General features: G+C 40.5%; 1 protein-coding gene across 1 annotated transcript in view; it reads right to left on the minus strand.

The window, feature by feature from the left end:
• Positions 1-3,716: 3,716 nt before the first annotated feature.
• The window catches only part of UMAD1 (UBAP1-MVB12-associated (UMA) domain containing 1), a 221,022-nt gene continuing 206,787 nt past the window's right edge, over positions 3,717-17,951 (minus strand). Inside the window, exon 4 of the mRNA XM_058728726.1 lies at positions 3,717-5,660. Coding sequence (XP_058584709.1) covers positions 5,403-5,660 — 258 coding nt within the window. The 3' untranslated portion in view covers positions 3,717-5,402. The remainder of the gene's footprint in view (positions 5,661-17,951) is intronic.

The following is a 17,951-nucleotide window of genomic DNA, read 5'->3' on the forward strand; positions in this document are numbered from 1 at the left end:
GAACCCAGATGTCAGACACTGGATTGGACGTCCCTGGCAGCAGTCCTAAGTGGGAGGCTGTCTCCTTAACTGACCTCTGAAACAGTCTATTGTCTGACTCTCTCTTGGGGCTGGGTAGTAACTGAAAAGCTGTCTGGGGGGCTGGTTCAGAGTTAGAGTACTGATGGGTTGTTCTGGATGCAATTATCCTTTGCCTTACCTTTGATTGTAAGGAATTTATTTCCTTGGTATGGGTTAAATCTGGTACTGGGCAAATTCTTGACAAAGAACTGTATTTAGATTTCTTCCAAGGAAAAAATAAGATGCTTTTTGCTTTGATTTTTTTTTTCCCCAACTGAAATTGGATGAGATCAACTTTATGTTTTAGCACACAGTTCTGGGTGATCAGAAGTAAAAATAAGACTTTCTTGGGCACCTCCCCTTCAAACGATGACTGAGTTTCCTTCTATTGCTTCTTAAAACTACTTGTTAAAGGTTGAAAATGAAATATTTCTTTTTTTAGAAACTTATGGAGCTGCAAATTTGTTTTTGCAATTACTAAAAAAAAAAGTCATCTATTGTAGAGAAGAGCTCTTTGTATCATGAGTTATCTTGGTTCTTTAGAGAGGAAAACGATTACACTGTACTCCTGCCTCTACACCACTTGCTCAAGAATGACATTATGTGTAAGATGCAATCATTATGGGAATGAGCTAGGAAAGGCCAACTCTTGAGGAGGGCTCCACTTACAATGCAACACTGGTAACGCTCCGGGAGTCTATTGTGCATACAGTTACAGTCATGGGAAAAGTTAGGAAGAAATAGATCTGCTGGAAGATGAATTCTGAGGAAATTACAGAATATATTTTGTCCAACAACAAATGGTATTTGTGTGCACCGTGTGAAATGTTCCAAAATTTCTTTTATTAACTTCTATAAAAGTGTAACTAGATCATCAGATAAACCCCAACTGAAGGACATTCTACAAAATGTCTACAGAATTCCACAAAAATGTCATGGTCATCAAAAACAAGAAAAGTCTGAGAAACTGTCACAGCCAACAGTAGCCTAAGGAGATGTGACGACTAAATGTAATGTGTTAAATGAAATGCTAGAATGAATGAAAGAACGTGATGGGGAAACTGTGAAATCAGAATAGAGTGTGGACTTGAGTTAAAAGTAAGTACCAAATTGGTTCATTAGTTGTAGCACATGCACTGTCGTAATGTAAGATGTTAACATTGGGAGACACTAAGTGGAAGGCACGTAAGAACACTTCGCTATTTTTGTAACTTTTCTATAAATCTAAAGGGTACCCTAAAATAAAAACTTTATTTAATGATGTTTAACATACTGCTATTTTGACTGTGACAGAGCTCCCACACATCAATCAGTACCTCTCTTTCTCTTTTTCATGCACACCTATCCACCAAATCATTTGGCATAGTCATTTTCCTGGCACATAATACTTTATCTTTCAGGCCAATGTAATATCAGTGGAATAAGACTTATTTTGAGAGTTTCAGATTTTTCAATAATATTTAGGTCACGCCCTTAGTAGTAGGACACAAATGCTCTAAAGATAATATCCACAAATCCATATTTCTCAGTGGCTTTAAAAGATGCAACATCCTTCAGCCACCTATCCAATATACTTATATTTCATGTGAATGTTATTAAGGACATAATTAATAAGACAATGTATCATCTCTGAAATTAACATTTTTTGCTAGGTAACCGAAGGCAATGTTCATTTATTGATCATTTGTTATCATGATAGGTAAGGGAGTAAGGTGTGATATATCACTGTTTTAGAACATGGATGAGATTATTTCTTTGGTATTCCATATTTGTCCGTTAGAATTATAAGATTTCAGGACTATGGGAATATTTCTAATTTATCATTTTACTTTGAGAAAGGGAAAAAAGGTGTTGGTGTCAATGAATGTTTACTTAAACCCACAAAACTATTGCGGATTTCCAGAACTGTTAACAAGAGATGTGCCTTTGTTAACACTTAATGGTACAACTTAAATTTTTTTTAATGTTTATTTATTTTTGAGAGAGAGAGAGAGAGAGAGAGAGAGAGAGAGAGTCAGAGCATGAGTGGGGGAGGGGCAAAGAGAGAGGGAGACAAAGAATCCAGAATCGGAGGCAGGATCCAGGCTCCAAGCTTTCAGCACAGAGCCCGACTTGGGGCTTGAACTCACGAACTGTGAGATCACACAAACTGTGGGATCGCACAAACCCCAAGATCTTGACCTAAGCCAAAGTCAGATGCTTAACCAACTGAGCCATCCAGGTGCACCAATGGTACAATATTAAAAGTTCAGGTGAAGGTCGCCTGGGTGGCTCAGTCAGTTAAGCGCCCATCTTCAGCTCAGATCATGATCTCAGGGTTCTTGAGTTCCAGACCCACATTGGATTCTGTGCTGACAGCTCGGAGCCTGGAGCCTGCTTCCATTCTGTTTCCCTCTCTCTCTGCCCCTCCGCCGCTTACACGTGCGCGCTCTCTCAAAAATAAACAAACATTAAAAAATAATTTTAAAGTTCAGTTGATCAAAATTTAACCATATTAAGTTGGTCAGAATTATCTAATTTTGCTTTTAGAAAAAGATGCAAACGACTTTAAAGAAAGCTGGGGAAAAAATACATGCAACTTCCTGAATATATTTTAGGGCTAAAAATAAGATTCAGTCAAATCACTTGTATATTCTCTATCTACTGTACTTTCCACTGATGACTTATATTAATGACAATGACCATGATGCTTAATAATAAGAGGAAGAAAAAATGTTCCTTAAGGAATTCTTAACTAAGGAACTGCAGTGAGTCAACCAACATATTTTAGAATTGTTTTATAGTTAGGTATTTAATATGGAAAAAAATAATAGGGCAAGAGGGACCTACAGTAAATGTAGGTAGCTATTTTTTATATTACTTTTTAAGCAGTTCGGTTCATTCGTATTTTGCATTTTGTTAGACTAGTGTGCATGTGTGGTTAGTAATGAGAATTATAGCAGCACTCTTTCTCAGAACACCTATGGTGTATCAAGCTTTATGCTGCCAAGTATCTGACAAACACCGTCTAAAACTACACAATCCTGCAAGGTGCATACAATTACTATTTAACAAGCAAGAGAACGAAGAGCACCAGAAGTTAGGTAAGTGACCAAGTCCCACAGCTTGTAAGTAAGGGAGCCATTACAAACTCCATCTGGTTGCCTCAAATGCCCGAACTCTTTCCACCAGAGCATACGGCTTTGTTATAATTGATAATTATGAACACTATTAAAATAAATGTCTATCACTAACCAGGTGAGTTAGGTCATTTAACCCCTCTAGGCTTCAAGTTTCTCTTGGGTAAATGAAGTCAGCTGGCTGATCTCTAATGTTTCTTCCAGCTTTAAAATAGTAACATTGACTTATAGACAGGCTTAAGAAAACTAAAATGTTTTTGTTAAAAAACAAAAGAGGTCATGAACACTAGCCCTTACTCAATTTTGGGATGATGAGGATCTGTCTAGAGCAAGGTATTCATGTGATTTCTTCCAAATCTCTCTAGTCCTAGCGATCTTACCATTTTCAGTGTTACTTCTTAAAATTTATAGGTAAGTGGAAATTTCATACTTTGGCTGCACTGCACAAACTATAAACTTAAATCTTTGCCTCACAAAAGATTTAATAACTTGCATTCAGGTATGAATAATATAAAGAAAACCATTTTTCTCTGGATCTGAGAATAATCAAAATATCAGTTTATTTTATTTCACATTTATTTAAATATAACAATTATTTTAGACAAATGAAAATACTTACAAGCATATTTATAACATGGTAGACATAAATATAAATGAAATGTATAAGCATTTTAGATAAAATTTAACGCATATTAGACCAATTGATGACATACTTAACATTTAGCCTCAAGGTACATTAACATGGATATTGAAAAGGCTGTTTTCACAGAAACTGCTATAAAATGTTCACATTTGTGTTAGTAACATGTCACATTTCCTAGACTGATGTTTTATGAAAACTATGTAAAGATTTAATGTAATCAATCACCTCTCATGGGGTAATGTTTTTTGTAAATGAAGCCTATTTTTGTCAATAGAAATGTTCTTTTAACTTTTAAATAATACGCAATTTTTATCAAGACCATGCTACATTTATTAAACAAACATGCATAACACATTAAAACTTGAATGATTCACGTACCTTTTTGCACAGTGTTTAGTTTTGCTATGGCACTCTATCTTTGTGAAAAATATACTTAAAATTTGGCACAGAATCAATAAATTGTATTGCTTCTAATCAAAACAAATGTGATTTAAATTTTCCATGGCATGGAAAATACTCTGTCACAGTTTACCTCTCCCCTTTACAGTTTATTGACCAATGGCAGTTCTGTACTGTTTTAGTTGGAATAAATAAGGGATAGCCAAGAACTGAAAGTCCTAGTTAGGTGTTTTGCCTACACTCTAATTGGAAATGAGTCGATTTTAGTTTTTCTAGCAGTAAAACATTCCCATCTGTATTGTGGCCAACAAATTTCTAAATAAGGGTGTTATCAGCAATAATATGCATCGTCATGAGATGTTTTTCTTTAGGAGGCAGAGAGGTTGAAAGGAAACGTGGATCTCTTCATAAACTGGGAACATATGTGGTAAGGAGAGCAAATGCCAGCTGAAGTAGAAACAGGGGAAGCTCTCTGGAAAGCTGGAGAGAGCACACACTCTGAAGTTGCAACAAGGCAGAAAACAAAGGCAGGAACCCAGGAACCATTCAAGGTGGTAAGGACTGCCGTGGGTTGGAGGAAACTGATACGTATCACTCAAAAGAGACAGCATCCAGAGCAGGTACCACATCTGTGTGTCAGCAAACTACCACTGCTTTGTAGGAAAAGTTTTACATTTCCACCCCAGTGTCTAAATCCGGACTGAAGAGATTAAGCTAACTGGCAACATTTTTTTTTTTTCTTCTGAATTCATTCATAAACACTGTGGAAGAATAAAGGGAGTACCATTAACTCAAACTTCCTCCAAAGCAGACAAGTCACGCTCCATTCGAAGCACAGACTTCAGAGTCGTGGTAACTAAGAAAAGTGCCACAGCTCTTCTAAGACAAACCTGAGGTGTTCTATTTTGAGAGACCGGTTGAAGTCTACTCCTTTCATAGAACCTTGATAGCCTAAGTTTTAAATTTATTATCTGGGGGGAAAGGAGGTAGAACTTTAGTCCCACTTTTATACAAATATCCTTTATTCTAAAAAACAGAGTAATGAACACAATGACATTTGCTTTATGATCCTTGTGTTTCTGGGGACGGTTAAGCAGTGAAATGGCAAAGAACATCAAACGGGTTAAATAAAATAGGCAAAGCTTTGTTGAAAGCTGTTAAGGTGCAAATAGACATAAAGATTACAAATCACAGAGCACTGAATTTTCAAGAGTGAAATCATACCAAAACCGTGATAAATTTTCGCTGACATCATAGGAGAGTAAGTGGTCTGGAAGGTCACTGATGGTGCCCTGCACAGCCAGCACGTGTGGGGCCAAGGTGAAGGGTACGTCGTTGACGAGTTCAGCCATTAATGAGTTGTTTTCCAAAGTCTGGCCTGCCTTATTTTCCACCTCGGGGCCTGCTACAGTCACACTGGATGAGTTTTCTTTGCCAGTCTAAAAATACATATATATTTAAGTCATTTAGACCTTGTGGACTTTGAGGTTTAGAAATGGTAAATGTGGCATTAATATATCAAAATGATGGAGAAATGTGGAATATAGAAATATTCCCAGGTTGGAATGCTGCTATTTACTTACTTGAGAAATACATCCACCTAAATCTCTACTAGGCTTTAAAATGAATCCTAAACCCTTCTCTGACTGAGGCTGACCACTCAGGGCCCCCTAAATACAAGCCTGCATTCTTGCTATTTCCCTAGCCCAGATAAGGTCTACAAAGTCTGGCTCCCAAATCTGATGTAAGCTTCCAGGCTTTATAGAACTCCCAGGTTCCCTGTGAAATTGTAGATGATCATAGTCCAAAGTGGCCCTGCCTGCTTCAGAGAGAATATGGGGCAAACTGACTAGGATATTATTTGGCATTTCATGTTTGTGTTCTTGCTAGTGGCTATTTCCTATGCATATGTCTTATTTCCAACTAGACTCTAGGGTACCTGAGAGCAAGCTATCTATTTGACATTTCTTTGTATTCTTCACCTAGCATAGGTTACCTTGCATACTCTGTATGGATGCATGTATCCTCCACCTTCTATTCCCTAAGATAAACTTGAGCATTTACCTCCCCTGTGTACCCCAAGTATTGATTGATTGCCCGACTTTCGCTGGAACTAGTATGTTATGTTACACAAGCTGATGTATCTTGTTCAATTTCTTTAAGATTGGTAGACCTTGCATATAGTACTTTACCAAAAGATGTGCACTAGGGTGTTCATAGCACTCTACGCAAGCCCCGTACTGGAAACTACCTAAGTATCTATCCACAGGAGATTGAGTAAAAAGTTGTAAGTATGTTTACGAAAATGAGAACGAGTGGCCTGCTGCTCCAAGTGGCTAAAACCTAGCTTAAACCAGGTCAGGACCTGCTCTAGTCAGTCCCCACCTGGGGGATAAAACTCCAGAGTCTTTACAAAGGCCTACAAGGCCCTTCCTGATCTGGCCCCAGTACCTCTCTGACAGTTTCTCCAGCTAGTCTGTCCTGGCTCCCTCTTCTCCAATCCCTCTGCCCCGAAGATTCTTCTCCCAGACCCACCAGGGCTCCTTCTCCCATGTCCTTCTCAGGGAGGCCTTTCCTGCCCACCTTATTTTAACTGTCTCCTGGCCCTCACTCCCCCCACTCCAGCATTCCATCTTCCTCTCCTGCTTTTTCCTCTCCTTAGCCCTCAGTACCTTGTTACATGGTGTATAATTTATTCTAGTATCACCCCTTAGAAGCTTAGGGAGTTTTTATTTCCCATGTTCACTGCTGTATCCCCAGTGCCCAGATCAGTGCGCAGTGCTCAGTATTTGCTGAGTGGATGAAAGCAGACAAGATTTTTGCCTGCATGAGGCTTATATCATAACAGTTGCAAGTGCTGATAAATTCCTTCTGAGTAGAGGAGGATGGTTTTCTGTGTAAGAAATAACAGTTCTGTGAAACTTGTTATTGAAGTGGAAAAGACATACAGAAAAGGGTGCATCATAAGTATTGAGCTTGCTCAATTTTAACCAACCAAATACCTGTGAGCAACCAGCACCCAAAGTAATAAACAGAAATGACCAGCTTCTCCAGAGGCCCTCGAGGTGCTCTCTTTCAGTCACAACCAACTCCCTGCCCCTCAGTCACCATCCTGATTTCTAATAGCACAGGTTGGTATTACCTGTATTTTACATGAAGTCACCATACAGTATGAACTCTTGTTTCTGGCTTCTTTCACTTAATATTTTATGTATGAAATCCATCCATATTGTGGCATGTAGGCATTACAAAAATTTTGAAGAACATATTGTTGCAGAAGAGATGTATTCTTACTGATGTCAAAAGAATTGCTTTGGTTGCTGTGTTGACTATAGCTAATGGTGGGTGTGGGGGGTACTGTGGCCAGGGAAGGAAGCAGGAAGACCAGCTGGGCTTGTGGGTCAGGTGGTGATACTAAGGGTGAGACAGAATGGCTGGAATGTGGATAGACCAAGGAGAAAGCCAATAGGATTTGCTGATGGAATGGATGTGGGGTATGAGAGCAAGAGCAGGATCAAGGATGAAGCCAAAGTTCGTGGCTTAAGCAACAAGGATGGAGTCTCCATTTACAGGGATGGGAAAGGGTGTCATGAGGGAGCAGGCAAGGCAGGAAGATCAGGAGTTGTTCTGGATGTTCCACGTGCCTAACAGACATCCAGGTGGAGCTGTTAGTAGGTAGAGGGATCTCATAGGAGTCTGGAGCTGGAGGAGATCTTGAGAAGAAAGTCTGCTTGGTGTTGTGTTTAAAAGACAACAGGAGGAAGGCAAGTGAGGACAAATAGAACAGACAGCATTTCTAGACATTATACTGCAAATGGGAAAAGAGATATGTGCCGGTTGCTGGAAGGGGATGTGGGGTCAAGAGAGGCTTCTCCCAATTTTTCTTTTGCTTCATGAATTGAGAGAAATGATGGTAGTGATATGCTAATGAGAAGCTCTAGAAAGGAAAACTCCATGGAGATTCTGTAAGAGAGGAACTACTCTCTTCACAAGGCATGCCCAACACAGAACAGAGACCCTCAAGAAATCTGTTAGTAAATGACTTTGAATTAACCAAACACATCCCTAGCAAGAGTTGTCTTATGACATCATAAATAAAACACCAGAGCACTTTCTTAGGATTGCAGCTAGAACAAGGCAAGTGTGCCCTGCTATGACAAAGCTTATTAGAAAGGTCCATGTATGCGGTGGACAGAACCTGCCTCCTGAAACCTGACCGAGGCTTAAAGACAAAGGATCCCTGGGTCAGATGAGAGCACAGGTGTCACTGAGTAACGATGCCACAATTCTAGCCTCTTTAGAAAGTATCACCTATCTATCACTGGTTTCTTCAAGATGACCTACTCACAGGGGCTTACCCTGGAGCAGCACAACAGAGTGTTGAGAGCACAGATTGTAGAGACATACTGCCTGGGTGCAAATCCAAGGTCTCTTGCTTACGCCATGGGCAAGTTCTTTAACTTCCATGTGCTCAGTTTCCTTGGCTGTATTTCAAGATCAATAATAGTACCTATTTCATAGGATTGCTGTGAGGATTAATGAAGTGATGATGTTCCCAAGTAAGTACAATAATGCTTAGCACATGTTAAAGTAAGCAAATAAAGAAAAACTTTAGGAATGGCAGATGCCACTTGGCTTTAGATAAGGTCTGGGATCCATCCATCTCTTTTGTTGCTGACATCCACTGGTGGCTCAAATCATCTTACCTTACCCTCCGCTCTTATATCTTGCCTTCCCTCTTAATCTCACATGCAAATGTTTGTTGGATCTATTAGTAGCATCCCATGCTTGAACTTTCTTCTCTTTCTTCCTTGTATACAGAATGTTCTCCAGTTTCATTAGCCAAATCATCTCCTTTCTTAAACAAAAACATTTTTGAAATCTCACTCTCTCCAATGAGGAGGTACATTACTTGTACCACTTTGCTTGCTTATTTCTTTTTTTAAGGTTTATTCATTTCTCAGAGACAGAGAGACAGAGTGTGAGCGGGGGAGGGGCAGAGAGAGAGAGGGAGACACAGAATCCGAAACAGGCTTCAGGCTCCAAGCTGTCAGCACAGAGCCCCATGCAGGGCTTCAGCTCATGACCCGAGCTGAAGTCGGACGCTTAACCGACTGAGCTACCCGGGTGCCCCACTACTTTGCTTTCTAAATACATCCCTTCTCAGGTTTAACTCTCTGGCAGCAATATTTATTTCTTTGTGCAGGCTTTGATTAATCCCCCTTCCTTTCCTTTACAAATCATTCCTATGTGTCAGAGCACCAATTCCTTAAGGACAAGACTATGGCAAACTGCATCTTGGATAATAAAGGAGTTGAGACATGTGATTCCTTGTTCAAGTTCTCCTGATAAAACTGGCATATGCTTCATCCACCTGGACCTCACTTCTCTCTTCTGTAAAATGAGCAGTGAGGGATGAAAAATGAGGAGGAGAAAGATGGAAGCAAGCTGCATATACTGGACATGACCTTTGAGCCAGCTCCATCTGAGCTGTTTAAATGTACTCTCTCATTTAAGCCCTACCACACCTCTGGGGGTAGTGGGGGGGTGGTGGTGTACTACTATTGACCCCACGGTAAAAATAAGAGGACACAGAAGCACACAAATGTGAAGGAAGTTGTCCCAGGTTACATAGCTAGTCTGTGGTGACATGGAGAATCCAACTCAGTGACCTTTAATGCTCCACATTCTAAGACCCTGCACACCTTAGATGTACTCTGGATAGACTGGCCAGCTGAATGCACAAAGCCTTGAAAATTTCGGGGATGGTATTAGAAAATATGACAGGTGCCAACATAGCATATCTTAGCTTAATTTAGAAGGAAAGGAGACTCTCCTATCTTTTACCATTAGAAAGGACTGAAAAAATCATCAAGGTGACAGATCTTAGACTGAAGGAGGACAGAAAAGCAACTGTAATTTAGGAGGTATTTATCCCCGGAAATAAGTCTACCAGTTGTCTGGATGAACCACAGGGAAAACAGGGACAGTGAAACAAGATTGTCAATAAGTTGATTACTGTCAAAATGGAGAGCTAGAAGCTACGTGGGAATGTGCTTCGGTAGTGTTCCTACCTTTGCACATGTTTGAAAACTGTCCAAAATAGAAAAGTCTCCAAAACTTAAAAATTAATTAAAAATTACCATGGAAAAAGTGTTCCACCAAATGCCTCCTAGAAAGATCTGAATTTCAGCTGTGCTGTATGTATGACTCCAACATCTATCTCTTAACAGTTGGCTAGAGTGCAACATTACAGTCTCCAAGGAGGCTGCCTGCCCTTTGGCAGCAGCGTGAGGGCCATGGTGCAGCTGCTGTTGGCATGCTGAGAGCTGGGAGGGGAGAAACTACAAGGCAAAATGAGAGTAAGTCACAAAGAAAATGTGAGTCAAAATTCAAGGACCCCACACCCGCTACTCTGATCTCTGAGTCTAGCTTGGCAGCCAGTGGAAGCAGAGGTGGGGGCTGAGGGCTGAAACAGGTGCATGAGTTCCCCGGCAAAAAAGCAGCCCTCTCTCTTAGACACAAAGTCTTTCAATTTTTTTCATTTGCATAATAAAATGGGTCTTTAAAGGGAAGAATGAGTATGTTAACCACAATGGAGCGAGAAGAAAAGAATCAATTAACCTTATAGTTAATAGCCAAATTTTTGAAAATTACTTCGAATATTATGTTCATAAGGCATATTCGTTATTTTTGTGATTAATCCTGTTCACAGAAAGGCTGCTATGACAATGTTCTTGAGCAGAAGTTCCTTCATATAATCTAGCTTTAATACTTTTTTCAAATTAGTGTTTAAATAGAAGCATACCATGTCAGATTTTTTTTAATCTTGGGGAGAAAGTAAATTTCTTTATCTGTATCATTACAACAAATGAAGTTTACAAATAATAAGCTATTTTCGTGTTTGTATAAAAATAATTATTTCTTGTTCATCAGCAAACCTGCTAAAAAAATGGGCCAGCCAAGTTTATCTTGTATTCCTCACACTCTATTATCTTTGTTTCAAGTAATTCAAAAAGGTTTAGAGGCACTATTCCTCCCTTTCTTGCAGAGGGGTGGTAAAGATTCACGAGGTTCAATCTGTAAAATCTCAGAGCTTCAGAAAAAAACAGTCCAAGAATACAAGGCACATAACACTTCTCAGTAAAGGCTTAGAGAAATGAAGTCACTTCCCTGGAGCGACAGAAGGTTCGTGGCATCCTGGGAACCTCATGGCACAGAAGCCCCCCAAACCACCATGGAATCTATTAAGGAGTGCCAATTTGCAAACCCGCTAACAATTTGGAGACTTAATTTACGGAGCCATACCCGACTAAAGTATGAAAATGTTATTAATAGGAACGTCACCTATATTTGGCATTTTTTTTAAACCTCCTGCTTTCTTGAGGCAACCTGTGCCTCAGATAAGCAAAGCTAAAATAGTGTCGTATAAAAGCAAAATATTGATGCATTAAAATTTAGAAACCAACCTTAACCAAAACAGTAATAGAACCTATTAGAAGAATATGAAACCAGGTATAAAACACCTATCTAACACATTCAATTTACATACAAAGAAGGTAGCTATTTGCTAAAGCCTATTTCTAGGAAACGAGTTATAGTAAGAAGAGGGAATGTCAAGCTCTGGCTGTCTATGCCTTTAAATTCTAACAACTATAAATAAAAGACATGTTCCTTTGAACAATAGCTTGAACAGGCAACACTGTCACTTTATCTCCCCAGATAACTATCCATTCTATTCTGGCTTCAGCTGGTATCTGCTTGCATTACATCAGCGTCTTGATGGGGGTGGGTTGGGGGGCAAATCTGAGTCAGAAGCATCAGGGGACAAGAGGTTAGAAGGTGATACAAGCAATGGCACAGTTAAGGCCGTACTCAAGCTCCTTATTTTTCTCTAAGAAGCTGGTTGCTAATAAATGTCTGGCTGGCTGATAAAAGCCAGAGGACTGGTCTCTTACACCTACATAAGTCCGAAGCCACAGTCTCCTTTCACTAGGGAGAAATGATATTGCAAAAGTAGAGACTGTTTGCCATTTTTCTGCAAATCCTCCATACCCAGAACAGTAATGCCTGCATATCATGAGGGCTCATTTGTGACCCTTGAATGGCACCGAATCTGGTCCCCTTATTTCTGAGATATTCTAGGCACTTGACTTTTAAATTGTGGGGTTAGGCCAAAGAAACAAACAAAAGCCCAGAACACCTGACCACCGATACAGATAAATTAGGCAGGAGAGAAAGGAACTCACTGAAAACCTACTTCCCATGGGGCCGGGGTTCCCAGTTTGAGGCTGCCACATATTTGAACAGAAAGACCAGGTCAGAAAGTAGATAGATCTTTTCTTTGCTCCTTTCCCTTTCCTTTCTGATCTCTGACATCATTTCAATTTACGTTTTGGCTCATGATTTTTTTTTTGCAGTATTTGTTCCCTTTCCTCTTTCTCCCCCCTCTTCTCCCCCCAGTATTTCCACCTGCCTGTGCTTCCTGCTTCTTCTTTCTTAAAGAAAAAAAAAAAAAAAGTCTCCTGACTTCCTCTTTTCAGAACTCCAGCTGAATGTATGCAAGTGAAGAGGGGGAAGTAGGCAAGCTGGCACTTGCTTCTGTGATCTGTTCCATGCTTTCTTGGAAAAGTGGCTTCACTGAAGCCGGAAAATCTTCTGTACAGCCAACTCTAGCGGGGGGAGCAGTGGAAAGAGGAAAGAGAAGCATTTTAGGAAAGGAACCAGCAAGAAACAGTATGTTCAGCATGGGATCCTGTTTAGTTCTGGTTTGGGAAATAAAAAAGGCTATTCCAGTGATTTAAAAAAAAAAAAACATTTTTAGGAAGTTAATTTATGTAAGTTCATAATCTCTGACCTTAGGCTATCCAGAAATCTCATATTGTGCTGTAGGCCTTCCCTCTCATTCTTGCCAGCACGCTTTCACCCCTGCTCTCCTCTCCCCTGGCCCTACCTCCATTGCCCATCACCACCTGTCTCCTCACTGCCAGCCGGTGGGCTAGCATCCCACTCTACAGAAGAAAGAGGAACCATCAGGTGAGGATCTCCTCTACTTACGGCTCCCCAAAAATGTATCTGCATCTGTACCCCTCCATGCTTCTCCCCTGCCACCAGGGGCATGTTGCCCTCTTCCTACCCAAAGCTAATCCCTTCCCGGTGTTCCACACCCAATCCTGTCCCTAGTCTTCAAGGACATGGCTTCATCCATTAGGAGGTGGCTCCCAATTGCGAATCTTTTATATCGTCAATTCACCATTTACAGGAAATTCTCCTAAGGTCTTTCGCACCCACTGGCATCTTACCCACTGAACACCCACACTATCCTTCTTTTTTTCACAGCCAGGCTGAGCCGATTGTTGACACTTGCTGTCTGCTTCACTCCTCACCCACTGCCATCTGCCCCAGTACTGACACTACTTCGTCCAAGGTTACTAATAATCACACTGTGCTAAACTCAGAAGATGTTCTCAAGTGCTAACTTTATATGACCTCTTTGTAGCACGTAAGATGGGTCACTCTCAGAGTTTTTATTTTCTGGCTTCTGGGCCACTTCTTAGTGTTGCCTCTATCTGTCTAGCTCATTATTCTTTTGCCTATTTCTGAAAAGAAGGTATTCTCCCAGGGTCTCATTTCTGTTCCTTTATTCTTCTTAGTCTCCACACACCCTTGGAGGAGCTTATCCCTATCCATGGGTCCTTCTGCCCTACTCCTCCATTGCCCCAAAGTAGATCCACACACATGCACATATGTCCACACCCATCCTGAAACCACCCTGACTCATGTGTTCACCTCCTTATTATACCTTTTCTTGTGGCACATTAAACTCAACATGTTCTGGGGCGCCTGGGTGGTGCAGTCGGTTAAGCGTCCGACTTCAGCCAGGTCACGATCTCGCAGTCCGTGAGTTCGAGCCCCGCGTCAGGCTCTGGGCTGATGGCTCGGAGCCTGGAGCCTGTTTCCGATTCTGTGTCTCCCTCTCTCTCTCTGCCCCTCCCCCATTCATGCTCTGTCTCTCTCTGTCCCAAAAATAAATAAAAAACGTTGGGAAAAAAAAAAAATTAAAAAAAAAAAAAAACTCAACATGTTCTGAACCTGACTCTCAAGCCCTTCCCAGCTCTACCCCAGCCTAATGCTCTTCTAACTTTTTTTTTTTTTTTTTTGTATAATGAGTACCAAACACAGAAGCCTGAATTGTCTTTTACTTTTCCCTCCCTGTCACTTTCTCCATCCAGTAAATGGCTGACTCCTCCTGATTTTGAGGGTTTTAATGTCTCCCCAAGTTTCATTTCCCATTGGCCCCACTGTCAATTCTCTTACTGCAAGCCACTGCAGTCTCGTGTCATGGATGCTCCCAGAGTGTCCTGCATCTGGCCTCGCTCACCCTACACTATATGCTCCTTCTCGTTGGTGCTATTTCACACACATGCTCTTCCTTGCTTAACACTCCTCAATGCCTTTGGACAAGAGAACAAACTGCATATTGTAGTACATAGCTATGATCTGGATTTGCTTATCCCTCTATTTTCTTTTATTACCATTCCCTAACATCTTCATCCATACCAAGCTACCTGCTATTATCCAAACATGCCAAGCTCCCCCTTTCGCTCTGAGCTTTGGCTCATTCGATTACTACTGCCTTAATTAGGACATCTTTGTCTCTTCTTCTACTCTCTTCATCTTGCCTATTTCAACTTGCCCTTCAGGAGGCACATCAGGACTCTTCTAGAAAGATCTCCCCAAGTAACTCCTCAAACCTGGGCCAAGTGCCTGCCCATGTATTCCCATAACAGCTTGTATGTACTTCTCTCACAGCACAAATCATACTAGACTAGAGTTCTCTGTCACTCTCCTAAAACTATGGGCCGCTCAAAGCCAGGGACAACAGCCTTCATCTACATTTGTCTGGCAATCAGAGCAATGCCTGGCTCATAACTGGTGATCAATACCTGTTTATTGAATGACTAAGTAAGTTTCTTTGTGAACTTTATATTCAGATTTATTCAAACTAAGCCAGGAATTATTATGTTAAGCTGGATTTCCACATCTGTTTTTTTTTAATTTTTTTTTTCTCTAACCAGCTTTTGCTGTTTTTCACATTATCATCCACATGGTGAACCATGGTTAGTATTAAATACAGATAGAACTTAAAACTAGTTTGAGGCTCCAGTTACATCTATTTCCTAAAGAATGAGGTAGATTATTCTTGGCACACAAACTACTTCACAAATGTGTCTCCCAAAGGAAGTTCAATGAAGTGCTGCTACAGTGTAGATGAGGCCGTGGCAGCTGTTTTTACCACAAATCCACCTTTCACTGAGAGAGAGGAAGAAACTAGGCCGGTCTACTCCAAATTCCCCCTAATCAACTGTCTCAGTCCATTCTGGCTGCTATAACAAAATATTATGCACTGGGTGGCATATAAACAACAAAATCTATTTCTCACAGCTCTGAAGGCTAGAAAGTCCAAGATCAAGGTGCGGGCAGATTCAGTGTCTGGTGAGGGCCTGCTTCTTGGTTTGTAGACTGCTCTCTTTTCCCTAAAACATCACATGGCAGAAAAGGCCAGGGCTTTCTCTGGGACCTCTTTTATAATGGCACTAATCCCATGCATGAGGGCTCTACCCTTATGACCTAATCACCTCCCAAAGGTCCCACCTCCTAATACCCTCATAATTGAGGATTAGGTTTCAACATATGAATTTTGGGGGGACACATTCAATCTAGGGCATCAAGCTGCCTTACATGGCTCTTCTCTCCCAGGAACCAGTATTTCTGGTAGAGTCTGAAAGGGCTACAGTGGAGCCTATGCTTGAGGGCAGGGGTGTGGGGAACAGGACCAGCAGCAGGGTGGTAGGACTGGTAAGCACTGTAAGAGGAGGAAAGCCTCAGAGATGAGGGCTGATTAGGAGAGAGGATGGGTGGAAGTCTTAGAGATTATGGAATCATTTATTTAATTTAATTTCTGTTCACCCCCTGTTAAAGAGAAAAGCTTCTGTCTTACTCTTCTGGTTTCCATAAAGAGGGATTTTTCTCTAACCTCTATGGCTGTCTGCCCTGCCCCCTATCCCTCCCCAAGGAGGTAGGCTGAACTACCCAGTTGGTGGATGACAGCCATAGGTCCATGTTTCTAGATAACGGACACTAAACCATCAAAGGTCCTGAGGCCTGGAGAAAGTCTCTTTCTTCTCTCTTTACTTGGACCAGGGGAGACAAGTTGCCGGAGTAAAAGTGTCTTTTGTGCTGACTTACACTTTCCCCACAGGTCTAGACATGAGTTATCGGGAGTGTGGAAGTTCGTTTTAGCTACTGCATTAAGCTGTCTCCTCCAGCCTAGGCTATTTTAGTCAAAAGGGGGACATTTTGTTACTCTGTCTGCTGGCTCTTTGATCCTATTTCTCCATTGGCCCAGGAGGCAGAGGAGGAAAAGGAGCACCCTAAATAGGACATTAGGACCCCACCAATTTCTACCTCCCATGCATCTTCATTTACACCAAAAAAAGAGAGGCCTATTAACCACACCAAACAAACAAAAATAGAGTTGTGCAGATGTTAAATGATCTGGAAATAAAAAATATAACAAACTAATGGTTTTTAAAACTCACATGTGCTATTATATTCTATGAAACAACTTGCTGGTATGGTTTTATCAATTTCAAAATTCAGTTAAATCTGTGGGATAAGACAAGTTCTAATCAGAATCTTGGAAAAATGGCATTTGTTTATTGCTTCATACAGTTTTCAAAGTAGTTTCACACACGTTATTTCATTTGAGCCTCCCACCCCGTTAAATTTGATAGGTTAGCTACTGTTTCAATTCTCATCTTCTAAGGCTCAAAGTTTAAGGACTATCTAAGGTCACATCACTACTAATTGGCAGAGATGCGTACTCTGGCTCTCCTGATTTACAACCGATGCTCCCCCTTCAGTGTAAAGGCCTTCATCAAGGGTATTAAAGTTAACTTGCCTGTTTTTTTGTTTGTTTTAAGGACTTAGGAATTTTTCTATGGCCAAGTGTCATCCGGAGTAGAGAATGACGGTCCAAAAGTACAGACTGTGACACAATAGAAGTAGAGCTTAAAGTAACAGAACAACTAAGCATCTTGTTACTAGGTTAAATCTAGTAAGCAGGATCCAATACGTAATGGCTTAGAAAACTATAGCAACTGATCATAGCCACGGCTACACAATGGCTTAGCCTTTTGTACACAAACTCTTTAAGCTTATTATGTACACCACAGGTCTAAAGAATTTGATATCCCTTATTAGTCACACTGGATTCCACTTAACTTCCCATTTATATAGTTTTATTTTAAGTATCTGTTCAACTTCTTCAGAGCACAGTGCAACAAGGTCATATTTTTTCCAGATAATTTCAAAGAAAAACAATGAAAAATGATCTTTGAGATCTAAGCAGACTAAATATTAGTTTCACTCAAATGCTTGATTTTCGTTTTGTAAAACAACAAAGCACCTCAACCATCTGCATATACAACAAGAAGGGAAATGGAATGCTTCCTTTTTTAGAGATGGTAAGAAAACATAAATACTTTATATACACACTTTTGAGGTAATTAGATACGTAGGCATACTTGTATCATCTTGATTGAGTGGAAATAAATAGCATACGACAGTAGTAGGAAATCCAAAAAGAAAGTAAATCTAAAGATATTAAGTAATAGCTACATGCTGGGCTTTCTTGGTATATGCTTTGATGTAATGAACATTTAAAA

The sequence above is a fragment of the Neofelis nebulosa genome, chromosome 4, assembly GCF_028018385.1.
Source record: "Neofelis nebulosa isolate mNeoNeb1 chromosome 4, mNeoNeb1.pri, whole genome shotgun sequence".
In the NCBI taxonomy this organism is placed as follows: Eukaryota; Metazoa; Chordata; class Mammalia; order Carnivora; family Felidae; genus Neofelis; species Neofelis nebulosa.